Genomic DNA, 13174 nt, shown 5'->3' with positions numbered 1-13174 from the left:
GCCCCCGCCTCCCTCCTCCGGGGCTCCCTCCCTCTCCCCCCCTCCCGGGCCTCCCGCCCTCGCTTTGGGGGACCCCCTCAGCTTTTGATTTGGAAGCACGCTGATTGGCTGGAAGCGGTTCAACACACGCCGGGCAGGAGCGCTTTGTCTGAGTTGGAGTGAAGTTGTACAGATTTTCGGCTGGAGTCAGCAATCACGGGTGTTTAGTCTGCAGCCGAGCGGGGGCCGGGAGGCAGGATCGCCCCGGCAGGCGCCGCCGCCGCCCTGGATGGATCCCGACGGCACGCGGCGAGCCCCGCGGAGGTGACGCTCGGGGTCCGGCCGCGAGAGCGCGCAGCCCGCCCGCCCGCCCGCCGGCGCCGCGAGCGCGGGGACCCGTCCACGCCGCCGTCTCCGGGAGCCGCGACACGGTGTGTATATGAAACAAAAGTTTGCGAGCCGTAAATTGCTACTGTGTGATTAGGAGCCGCTTTCAAGTTTCCAGCGCCAAATGTAGCTTAGCTTTAAGTTGCCAAAGCAAGTTGGGGGAATGGCGTGGCGGGCGTGACCGGCTTTGTGCGCGGACCCGCGGGGAGCGACCTGTGCGCCAGATGAAGGCTAAGATGCACTTTAGACTTGTCTTTGCACTCCTGCTGCCGTCCCTCATCCCCGCGGCACTGGGCAAGAACTTGAGGTACAGGATCTATGAGGAGCAGAGGGTCGGATCGGTGATTACAAACCTCTCGGAGGATGTGGCTGATGTCTTAGCGGTGCTGCCCAACCCTCGCGTGCGTTTTCGAGCCATGCAGAGGGGCAATTCTCCTCTGCTCGTGGTCAATGAGGACACCGGGGAGATCAGCATAGGGGCGAAAATTGACCGGGAGCAACTGTGCCAGAAAAACTTGAACTGTACCATAGAATTTGATGTGATCACTCTCCCCACTGAGCATCTGCAGCTTTTCCATATTGAAGTCGAAGTGCTGGATATTAATGACAATGCTCCCCAGTTTTCCAGATCTCTCATTCCTATCGAGATTTCAGAGAGCGCGGCGGTTGGGACTCGCATCCCTCTGGACAGTGCCTTTGATCCAGATGTGGGGGAAAATTCCCTCCACACGTACTCTCTCTCCGCCAATGATTTTTTCAGTATTGAGGTCCGGACCAGGACGGATGGAGCCAAGTATGCAGAACTCATAGTGGTCAGAGAGCTGGATCGGGAGCTGAAGTCGGGCTATGAGCTTCAGCTCACTGCCTCAGACATGGGGGTGCCTCAGAGGTCGGGCTCGTCCATCCTAAAAATCAGCATTTCGGACTCTAACGACAACAGCCCTGCTTTTGAGCAGCAGTCTTACATAATACAACTATTAGAAAACTCCCCTGTTGGCACTCTGCTCCTGGATCTGAATGCCACTGATCCAGATGAGGGCGCCAATGGGAAAATTGTATATTCCTTCAGCAGTCATGTGTCTCCCAAAATTATAGAGACTTTTAAAATTGATTCCGAAAGAGGACATTTGACTCTTTTCAAGCAAGTGGATTATGAAATCACCAAATCCTATGAGATTGACGTTCAGGCTCAAGATTTGGGTCCGAATTCTATCCCAGCTCATTGCAAAATTATAATTAAGGTTGTGGATGTCAATGACAATAAACCTGAAATTAACATAAACCTCATGTCCCCTGGAAAAGAAGAAATCTCTTATATTTTCGAAGGGGATCCTGTTGAATCATTTGTTGCATTGGTCAGGGTTCAGGACAAGGACTCTGGGCTGAATGGAGAAGTAGTTTGCAAGCTTCACGGGCATGGTCACTTTAAACTTCAGCAGAGTTATGAAAACAACTATTTAATCTTGACGAACGCCACACTGGATAGAGAGAAGAGATCTGAATACAGTTTGACTGTAATTGCTGAGGACAAGGGGACACCCAGTCTCTCTACAGTAAAACATTTTACTGTTCAAATCGGTGATATAAATGACAATCCACCCCACTTCCAGAGAAGTCGATATGAATTAGCAATCTCAGAGAATAACTCGCCAGGGGCATTTATTACCACTGTTACAGCCACAGATCCTGATCTGGGAGAAAATGGGCAAGTTACATACACTATTTTGGAGAGTTTTATCCTGGGAAATTCCATAAATACATATGTTACCATTGACCCATCTAATGGAGGCATCTATGCCCTCAGAAACTTTGATCATGAAGAAGTGAGTCAGATAACTTTTGTGGTTGAAGCGAGAGATGGAGGAAGCCCGAAGCAACTTGTAAGCAATACTACAGTTGTGCTCACCATCATTGATGAAAATGACAATGTCCCTGTGGTCATAGGGCCTGCACTGCGCAATAATACTGCAGAAATCGCTATCCCCAAAGGGGCTGAGTGTGGCTTTCATGTCACAAGAATAAGGGCAATTGACAGAGACTCTGGTGTGAATGCTGAACTCAGCTGCTCCATAGTAGCAGGGAATGAGGAGAATATCTTTATAATTGATCCACGAACATGTGACATCCATACCAATGTGAGCATGGAATCTGTTCCCTACACAGAATGGGAGCTCTCTGTTATCATCCAGGACAAAGGCAATCCTCAGCTGCATACCAAAGTCCTTCTGAAGTGTATGATCTTTGAATACGCAGAGTCAGTGACAAGTACAACAAAGACCCCAGCAAGCCAGGAATCTTTGGATGTTTCCATGATTATAATTATTTCCTTGGGAGCAATTTGTGCAGTGTTGTTGGTTATTATGGTGCTGTTTGCAACTAGGTGTAACCGAGAAAAGAAAGACACAAGATCCTACAACTGCAGGGTAGCAGAATCAACTTACCAGCACCACCCAAAAAGACCTTCCAGGCAGATTCACAAAGGGGACATTACATTGGTGCCCACCATGAATGGCACTCTACCCATCAGATCTCATCACAGATCATCTCCATCTTCATCTCCTACCTTAGAAAGAGGGCAAATGGGCAGCCGGCAGAGTCACAACAGTCACCAGTCCCTCAACAGTTTGGTGACAATCTCATCGAACCACGTGCCAGAGAATTTCTCATTAGAACTCACCCATGCCACTCCAACTGTTGAGGTAAGATCATACCCTGCACCAATTCACTGACAAAGTAGCTGTTAGTATATAGAAGCTGTGTGTTAGTCCTGAAATGTTTCCATTAAGAAGTAACAATACTAACAATATGCAAATTAAGTAGGATACAAGTTACATTATGCATATGTAGTAAGTATATACACCTGAGCATACTGTTTTAAGTTTTTCTTAAAGAATTTACTTGCATGTGCTATGTATAATATTGAAAAATAAATGTGCAGCTCACAAAGGACTATCTGATTAGAATTCCCATACTTCCAAGATTGAGATACTGGAAGCCAAAAATAAAGAGGCTTGCTTTATTGTCATAGGTGTGGTCTGTATTTAAAAAAAAAAAAAGAAAAGAAAAGCCCAAACAAAAACCTGAAGCCTCCAGAATCCTATCTAAATGCATGATATATTTGTTCAGCTTTTGAAAAATTTCTGATGTTATTTTAACTACATGTGTTAGAATGTTATATTTTAGAGCATTTTCTATGCATTTTTATAACTGATCACTTTAAATTGGGACTATAAAATAAAGGAAATTGACCTGTTATTTATAAAAGTCCTCTTTCAAAAAGAAGAAAAAAATCAGTTGTATTAAGATCATTCAAATCTCTCTGGGATGCATTCATATTGGGTGGCTAGCTGTATAGTGTGCCACAGCTCAGCACATGTAAATGTCTAAAAGAGAGAGAACATGTTCATTGTTTTTCCTTGCTGAAAGCTTGTGAGTATTTGGGGTTTGTTTCCAGGAATCAGTTCTGTCTGTTTGGTTTCCAGCAGGTCTCCCAGCTTCTTTCAATGCTTCACCAGGGGCAATATCAGCCAAGGCCAAGTTTCCGAGGAAACAAATATTCTAGGAGCTATAGGTATGAATACCCTTGTGTTGCCTATTAAGTGTCGAATAGCATGGACGCTAAACAATAAAAACTATACATTCCCTGATTTATCTTTCTAGATATGCCCTTCAAGACATGGACAAATTTAGCTTGAAAGACAGTGGCCGTGGTGACAGTGAAGCAGGAGACAGTGATTATGATTTAGGGCGAGATTCTCCAATAGACAGGCTGCTGGGCGAAGGATTCAGCGACCTGTTTCTTACAGACGGAAGAATCCCAGCAGGTAAGGGGGAGGTGGCAGATAAATCCTTATTTTCAGATCTATTGCACCGGTGAGCAATTTCTCCCACGCTTCTATTCTCCTTGCCCTTTGCACTGAGTGTCTGTAATCTGCACACCATTAGCAGTGAACATAGGCTGAAACACTGTAAAGTTATTTTCTTAAAATTCCTATGGAGAGGGCTTACCGAGACAAGAAGGCAGGCAGAGGAAGATGGAAAACCACGGCAGTGGAAAACCACTGCTTTCCTCCCCCTCCTGCCCCATCCCGCACTGCCATAGGACACTCTTGAGCAACTCTTTATAAAATTGCCGGGTGGTTGTTTTCATTCACACAGCCTGTTTTGGTGCGCGGTGGTGCACTGGACTATAATTTGGAGGACACATTTCCTGTGATGGGAACCAACTCACAAAATCAGTGATTAAAATATACCAGGAAATGGTATGCTTTACTCACTAAAAATAGGAGAGAGACTACATCTTCGCAGGTGGTATGCACAGAATACTTCTCACCAGCTTTCAGGTTACGCCTGTGGCAGGGTGGAAGAGAAACGGGTGTCCAAGAGGGGAATCTGTAAGTGTGTAGCTGGATGGAGGAGATCCGAGTAAGTCATGAGCCACTTTTTCCTTAGAATCCCTGCTCTCTAATTGTGCAGCAGAAACTCTCTGAACCAACTGGGTAAATACTGACTGTGACTGAAGACTGTAATATTCAATCAACTCTTAGGAACACGCAAATGTTCCTTTGGCTACTTATGTTTCTAAATTCTACTGAATGTTGATCTAGTGACTGCTCTTTGGTTAATGAAAGGCAAAAGAAAACTATATTACCCGTCTTGAGTCCCATCAAACAACTATTTTCTAAGTACAGATCAGTAAGAGAGTTTTGGAACTAGGCCTGAGGGAGCTTCAGAGAGGTGCAGAAATTCAGGCAAAATCAGTAAACAGAAACTCTAGCTCTCATGGTTACAGTAGCAGTGGTGGCAGTTGCTGCAGGAGTATTAGCACTAGTCACAGCCGTCGCAGCAGCAGTTGCCAGTGACGTCCCAATGCTTGCTCCAGACCCATGAGGTATTCTACACTTGCACTGCTTTTCCCAACACTTGGACAAAGGAATTAGTTATGGGTGGTAGTAACAGTATATATATGCTTATAAATGTTTAAAAATGTGTCCCAAATCAGGTAATTTGTACATGGTAGAGGTGAGATTTGAGTCAATTCCCATACTCTTAAATACTAATCTATCAAGAGTAGTATGAAGGAACAAGATTTGCATTTTTTAAAAAATACATTGAAAAGTATATTTATTCTTATATTTTAAAGTCTTACTACCCTCCATGAAACTATTTGTTTTTTTAAAAATATATCTTTATTGATTTCAGAGAGAGGAAGGGAGAGGGAGAGGGAGAGATAGAAGCATTAATGATGAGAGAGTCATTGATTGGCTGCGTCCTGCATGCCCCCTACTGGGGGTGGAGCCCAAAAGCCAGGCATGTGCCCTGACCGGGAATTGAACCTTGATCTCCTGGATCATAGGTTGATGCTCAACCACTGAGCCATGCTGGCTGGGCTCCATTAAACTATTAATGCTGCTTAATTGCTATTACATTAATAGATACTGCATTTCTGGCAGGATGAATGTGTGGAAAGGACTTGAAGTTACATTAAGGGCTACAGTGTACATGAGAGAGAGCCCATGTCTGCAGTCATGCATGGTGTCTTCGTGTATTTTCTTTAACTCATAGGTTTCCTTGACCAATTTTAAAAGAAAGCTCTGGAAATATAGTGGGATATATATGGCTTGAGACAACTTGCTGAAAGAGAATCAGTTTAATGGGAGTAATGTCAATATTTCATTGTGCTATTTTTTTAATTACATGAAGTCTATTCATTGAAATTTTAATTTAGCAGCATAGTTAAAAAGAGAATAACTACCCCTACATACATAACCTTGCCATTTGTGGGCCTAACTGCTGCCCAAAGTCCTTCTAAATTCTGAAATTATGTAATTCTAATAGTTAATCATGGTCTAACTTTTTAAAAAAGATCAAGAGTTTTCTTTCACTCTTTTCTGTATTTTCAAAGTTACTAACACCAGATATGTTCATGGTAGGAGAGTTATCTAGTGCTTGAGTTAAAAAAATGAAATTAAAGTAAATGTTAAAGAATAAAGTCACTGGGGAAACAATGGGTAGTTATAAAGCCTAGATATTAGTGAGTCTTCTTTAGTGAGTGACTTCAGACCTCCTTTAAGTTACACTTCTTTTCAAAGTTAGAGGCCCACTTTTATATTATCTTTAACAATACCACTTAATACATACACAACTTTTAAGGAACAATTCCATAGTTACACAGTCATACTAATCCTGGCGTGTAGTATAAGAGCTATATTGCCGGTGTATGGTATTGTATGACAACCGATTGTGTTACAGTAGATACATTTCTGCATGACTAGCTACCTGCCTCCCTGTGGGTGTGGTGATACGTATTTTGCAGGCATAGAGCAGCAAGATATCAGCAATGATCCATTTAAGTTTTACTCGTGTTTGGCTAGTATAGAAAGAGATGTGCATATTAAGTCTCTATACAGAGATAACCATCCTTTAATTATGACCATCATTCTGATGATATTGCACCAATTTTCTAGTTAATTGTTCACCCTGGCAACTTCTGCCAGCACATTAAGGTAAAATACTTGTGCTTTGTAAACTTATATTCCCAGGAAACATCTCAAGTAGGAAGAAAAAAAAAGTCCACATCTGAATGCCATTAACTGAAATCAGTGCAGTTTCGACAGCATGTGTATTTTTAGGACTTAAGTATCTTTTTCCAACTATTTTTCTGCATTAAACTGTGATCAAATATAGATTGGGTTATGCTGCACTGCCTGCCAACAGGGTCATTTCTGGTCATTCATTCTATTAATTCCCGCAGACATATCCCGCATTCTGAGCAGTAAAATCAGCACACATTTTTCTCTGTTAGCTCATGTTTGTCAACGTACTTTCTTCCTTACTCACTCAACTTTGAACTATAGTACTATACATAGTACTATATTCCTGCAAAATCTCCACTTTCCCAGTGTATTAGCTGCACCGGGGTGACTCATAAAGGCCTTTGATTTGTTTCTTGTGATGCATCTTCCTGGTTGAGCTCATTCCACTCTTCATCAGTCCGCGCCCAGTGATTATTTCATTGAAACATTCCTCTTTAATTCCGAGTTCTCTTTGTTCTTATGGCCCGTATGCCATGGCTGAGTTCCTGTGCAAGCCTATGAACTGATGTTCTTTCTCTGGTAACTCCTCGCTTTGCTAACTCTTCATAGCGCTTGAACGACTTCTTCACAACATTTTAATTTACATTTTTTGGTTCAAAATCAAGACTTGACTTTTGTTACCCAGCAACATCTGATGAAACCTACTTATCTTGGGATTCTAATTCCAATGAAATACACTCCTAGCTTACTGACTCTCAATTTTGGCTTTTTTGTGTCTTTTGCATTTCTTTGTATAACACACCAATCCTTCACTCCTGGGCTTTTCTACCTAAAAGACTGGCTCCTCTTCACTTTGTCTATCATCTCTCAAATTTTGCTTCAGGTTTCTAGCGACATCAGCCTCCATGTCCACTATTTTCTCTTTTCTTGACATGCTCCCAGCATCATATAGGTTGGCGTGCTAACTGGGCATTTAGGGCCTCATTTGCTACCTTTGGCTCAGAACTAGATATGAAACCATTTGAAGGCAGGGAGCTATCATAGCACTTCACATGGGAGAGGTCTTAAGGCATAACTGTTTGATTACCCATTAGTGGCTTGGGAGAAGTTTGGCACACGCTCTCCTTCTAATATTTGATGATTACTTCCTGCCCTACCTATAAGGTTCATACAGCACAGTGCTAAAATTGACAGTAGTGGGAAAGAAGAGATCTCTGTTTCCCTCACATCTTTCCCTCCCCAGGGGAATAGAACCCCCTGGCAGAGCTTTCAAGGAGAGACAGAGAGAGCAGCCACTTGCACCACTTGCCAGCAAGTCCCATTCATTGGACGTGGTATGAAACCTCTAAGGCACCGAATTACACGCGCAATGAAAATGTTTCAAATAGTTGAGTCTCCAGGGAAAATATTGAAAATGTCAGTGAAACAGAAATGCCCTCTTCTGCACCCTGCTCTTCCATCTGCGTTGTTTTTTTTTTTTTGCCAACTCTCTCTCCATGAGTCTTTCTTTATCAATTTTTCATATTTTCTGAATTTTTAAATTTTTGCGTAATTTATTATTTTAGAATTAAAGCCCCAGTTATTTACTGTGAAGTTGTAAAAGAGCATTTCCTGTTTTAAAAAATCCCTATGACCAGCACTATTTTGGAATATGAACTATTTTAATCACCCAGATTGTATTTTTGGCTATATGTTCATTATATTTGGGTCTCTAGAAATTTGATCATGCTCAGGATTCTTAGAAGCCTATGTCATTTTTTTCCCTTTTTTCTCTCCTTTGTCATTAAACATTAAAATAAAACAAAGTCAATCAAACAACTAAGTCCTTCCCACAGAGTTAAAGGCCAGAAAATAAATGAAAGGTGTCATCAGGTCCATTCCTCATCCTTGTAACAGGATGTAAGACAATATAGACAGGTCTCCTTTCCATTTTCAGAGACCTGAGGAATTAAGGAAAAAAAAAATCATTACCACTCTGATAGTTATTTCACTGCTTAGAAAACCTCATTGTTATTAAAGTTTTCCAGTTACTTTCAACTTCTTTTGGTTTTGTCCACACTAATTGATGAACAATAGTTGGGATTTCCACGTTGTAATAATGCATGAAGTCAGCACATTTAAACATGCTTTTATTCTTAACTCATCCTTCCTCACTTAAACTTAACCTCTCTTCATAGCAAAATTACACAAGGATTCTCAATGCCTGCCCTTTCTCTTAGTCCACAGTGGTTCCTCTGCAATCAGTATTCACACTATCTCTGCATTTTCTCTACTTCCTTTGTATTTTTAGCTTTTCTAACAATCATGTTTTCTCACTCACAGTACTTGCTTTTATTCTTCTGGGTAAATATCCAGAAGTGGGGATTGCTGGGTAATATGGCAGTCCTAGTTTTAATTTTTTGAGGAACCTCTCTACGGTTTTCCATAGTGGCTGCACCATTTTTGCATTTCCCACACAGTGTGCAAGGGTTCAATTTCTCCTCAACCTCGCCAATACTTGCTATTTTAAAATTATATATATATATATATATATATATATATATATATATATATAAACATATATATATATAAACAGCTACCCCGACAGGTTTGAGGTGATATGTTGTTGTGGTTCTGAGTTGCATTTCCATGATGATTAGAAAATATGTAGTGAATGCTTATTCTCTGCAAACACTTTACCCAGTGCTGAGGATACAGCAATAAACACAACACATGACTTGCTTCCTCTGACAAGGTATTTGGCATTGTTCAAGTGTCATCCTTTTTAGCAATAATTTCATAGGAAGAGAGGTGTTTCTTAAGTAGCCAGATCTATAGAATCAGCTCTAAATATGTAGGTATGGCTGATATCAATCCAGTTTTCATTCACACCCAAGATAATTACTTAACTTTTCTGCATTCAGTCATTTGCTCTAAAATGAAAATTGTGATATTAAAGAGATCTTACTGTCACTGAAAGAGATGGGTGATTTTTTGGAGTGTAGTTTACATCTTCGTATTTCCCGGTTGTTATGTAGTTTAGTTATTGCATTTTCTAAACTTGGAGATTTCTGTCTTCTTTATTTTCCTGCTTTTCTCATATCATCTAGCATTTCCATGAGTGTGTCCGCTCACATTCCAATAGGGCATCATAACAGCTGGAAGAACTGACCGATGGACTTTTCATTTTTTGATGACTTTTCCATCTGTTTGAATTTCAAACCAGATGCCTGGTAGTTGAGGACGATTTGCACTGCTATTTTAAATAACACGTCCACAGATAATCCAGAATACCTCTAAGGGAGACTAACCAGTGCAACGACCTGAGAGCTTCCCATATTCTCGGTGCTTACATTAAAAGGAAAGTAGGTCAGATAGGCCTCACCAGCTAGAAAGCTACTCTAAGGCATTCCTCAAGGATTACCGGGCAGCATTATCAAGTTACAGATTTCACCTTCCAGCTCTGGTGGTATTTAGAATCTATGTTCAGCAAAATATTTCATCACCCACCCTTGACCTCTTTTTCAGCCAGACTGTAAAGTTATCAATCCATTTCCTCATTAGCTGAACAGAAATGATATCTCTGAGAAGTATGAGTCAACAATCTCTTTCCCTTATATGATGAATAATAACACACACACACACACACGCATGCACACACACACGCACACACACATACACACACACATACACACATGCACGCACACACACACGCACACACATACACAGACACGCACACACATGCACACACATACATACACATGCACACATACACACACATGCACACACACATGCACACACATACAAACACACACACATGCACGCACGCACGCACGCGCACGCCCCGAGCGCATAAAACTAACATTCAAATCAAAGCCGCAACTGCAGTTCATCTAACGTGTCAAATAACGGGTTCGTTCCCATCGCAGCGTTCCGCGTCCCACGTTCCCTAAAATAAAACGCCCCCCCCCCGCCCCCCTTGAGCCCCGCTGAGGTACTCACAGGTGCCCGTTGCTTCCCTGGGCGCAGCCATGCGGCTGTGCACGGAGGAGTGCAGGGTGCTGGGCCACTCGGACCAGTGCTGGATGCCGCCGCTGCCCTCGCCGCCGGCCGACTACCGGAGCAACCTGTTCATCCCGGGCGAGGAGTTCCCCGCGCAGCCGCCGCCGCCGCCGCCGCACCCGCACCCGGCCCTGGACGACGACGCGCCGCCCGCCGAGCCGGGCGAGAAGAAGAAGAGCTTCTCCACCTTCGGGAAGGGCTCCCCGAGCGAGGACGCGTCGGCCGACCGAGGCCCGGCGTCGCTGCTCTCGGAGATGAGCAGCGTGTTCCAGCGCCTGCTGCCGCCCGCGCCGGACGCCTACGCGGAGGGCGGCGAGGCCGAGCGCGCCGGCTCGCTGGAGCGCAGGAAGGCGCCGCCCAAGGCTGCGGCGGGCGCGCACTTCCCCGGCCCCGCGCCCGGCCCCGCCGGCGCGCTCGGGCCCCACGCCAGCGGGCAGCCCGCCGCCAAGTGGCTGCCGGCCATGGAGGAGATCCCCGAGAACTACGAGGAAGACGATTTCGACAACGTGCTCAACCACCTCAGCGACGGCAAGCACGAGCTCATGGACGCCAGCGAGCTGGTGGCCGAGATCAACAAGCTGCTGCAGGACGTGCGCCAGAGCTAGGAGGCCGGCCGGCGCTTCGCTTTCCGCACATGGATGCATTTCCGTCTGTCTGTGTGTCGACGGAGGTAGGGGACAGAGGGAGCCCGGAGAGAACCGGCACTGCCAAATAGTTGCATTTATCATAAATGTGTCTGTGTATATTGAATATGAAATACTGTATTTTCGTATGTACACAATGCAAGTGTGATTATTTCAATCTGTATTTTAAAAATACATTTGTACCTTATATTTATGTGTAATTTAACAGACAAATTTTATTTTTTTACTCCCATGACAAACATGTCTTTCCTACTCACGTAGAATGTAGCAGCCACTGCTCACTTCTGACGCACGAGTCAGCCGCGAAGTCCAAGGGCACCGCTTAGGTCAGTGACGCTGGGGAAGAAATTGTTATGCTGTAGGAACCACCCCGCGCAAGCGTTATAGAATTCTTACTTCTTTTAAGCGATCCAGCTTTTTTCCCTTACTTTTTTTTTTTATTAAGCGTCAATAAAAATGTTAAACTATTTTATTATTGTGGTTGTTATTTTTACTGCTCTCTGCTAGTTCTGATAGTTCAACCCTTACAGCGAAATTGAAACAGGAGGTGAAATGTTATTTCAGAACCGGCCACTCTCTTTCACTGATGAAAATAGGACCAGAGTCAATTTTTCCTAACTCCCAGGCCCCTGCTATTCCAGGAGATCACACTGGCCTCTTCTTGAGAATATTTTTCCTAAAGTATCATTGTCTATTTATAATCAAAGTAAACAATGGATTTCATTCCATCCTTGTAACAGGAGGTGTGCTCCAAGGAAATGGGATCTATCCGTTAAATGGATAACAGTATGCATTCTAACAGCATGAAGTATTAATGGCAAAGACAATTATGTCAGTATCCCTCCTGGGGTAGTAAATATAATCGATTTTTGCTGAAACGGCTCTATTTGAATCTTCCCCTCTCCTCTCACAATACTTGAACATTTTTATCTTTGCAATGTTTTGTTTTGTTGGTTTTTTTTTTTGGTTTTTTTTTTTGCTATAAGTATTCGCTTTTAGCTTTCGTCTCCCGTGCATGATTTCATATTTTTGCTTTTGTATTTAGTATAACAACATTTATAAAATTACATTTTTGCTATTGCAGTTCTGTTTTATTTGTTGTGTGACAAGTGGCAAATTATTTATTGTGCTGTTATCTCTCTGTGCGGAATGCTTTGGTAACGGAGATCGTGATTATGACTGTTCTCATGTATGACCAGGCTTCTATTAGTGTTATTTCTATGAATACACTATCTTGATTGTACTCTCCAGAAAATATGACTGTCAATGAAAATAAAAGAAATTAAAGTAAAGCTAAAGAACTGTCCATAAATCAGAGTCCTATTCCTATAGAGACGTTCAAAAGCTTTGTATGAAGCGCACTCTTCATGAGAACATACTTCAGTGTTAGGTTTGGAATGATAAAGAGGGGACATTCGGCTGGCTGGGCAAACGAGAAAAACACAACGGAAAGGAACGCATTTGAGACTTGTAATGGAAATGAAGAGTCTACAATATTCCCAGGAGATTAAATAAATGCATTTGAAGTATAAAGAAAATGGATTAACCAAGTAGTAATTGCTTGACTATTTTTTAAATTAAAAAGAA

The 13174-nt window shown here is 42.8% G+C and overlaps 1 protein-coding gene across 2 annotated transcripts; it reads left to right on the top strand.

The window, feature by feature from the left end:
- The first annotated feature begins 461 nt into the window (after window positions 1-461).
- PCDH18 (protocadherin 18) lies at window positions 462-12899 on the top strand. Of its 2 annotated transcripts, none has more exons than XM_087816486.1 (4): window positions 462-3065; window positions 3852-3937; window positions 4027-4190; window positions 10911-12899. In XM_087816486.1, the coding sequence occupies exons 1-4, from the start codon at window positions 591-593 to the stop codon at window positions 11546-11548; spliced, it is 3363 nt and encodes a 1120-aa protein (XP_087672612.1). In that variant the 5' UTR covers window positions 462-590; the 3' UTR covers window positions 11549-12899. The 2 variants fall into 2 exon arrangements, with proteins under 2 accessions (XP_087672612.1, XP_087672611.1); XM_087816485.1 differs by having other exon boundaries at window positions 3849-3937.
- Window positions 12900-13174: the final 275 nt, after the last annotated feature.

This window comes from Miniopterus natalensis, chromosome 4 (genome assembly GCF_054644295.1).
Source record: "Miniopterus natalensis isolate mMinNat1 chromosome 4, mMinNat1.hap1, whole genome shotgun sequence".
Taxonomy (NCBI): Eukaryota; Metazoa; Chordata; class Mammalia; order Chiroptera; family Miniopteridae; genus Miniopterus; species Miniopterus natalensis.
Note: the sequence above shows the minus strand (reverse complement) of the source record. Positions and strands in the feature narration are given on the sequence as shown.

What these genes read in the sequence shown, in the direction of transcription:
- PCDH18 (XM_087816485.1), top strand. Translation starts at nt 591, where the DNA reads ATGAAGGCTAAGATGCACTTTAGACTTGTCTTTGCACTCCTGCTGCCG. An exon ending in ATGCCACTCCAACTGTTGAG is followed by an intron (nt 3,066 to 3,848) that starts GTAAGATCATAC and finishes TTTGGTTTCCAG; the next exon opens with CAGGTCTCCCAGCTTCTTTC. An exon ending in AGACGGAAGAATCCCAGCAG is followed by an intron (nt 4,191 to 10,910) that starts GTAAGGGGGAGG and finishes CCCTGGGCGCAG; the next exon opens with CCATGCGGCTGTGCACGGAG.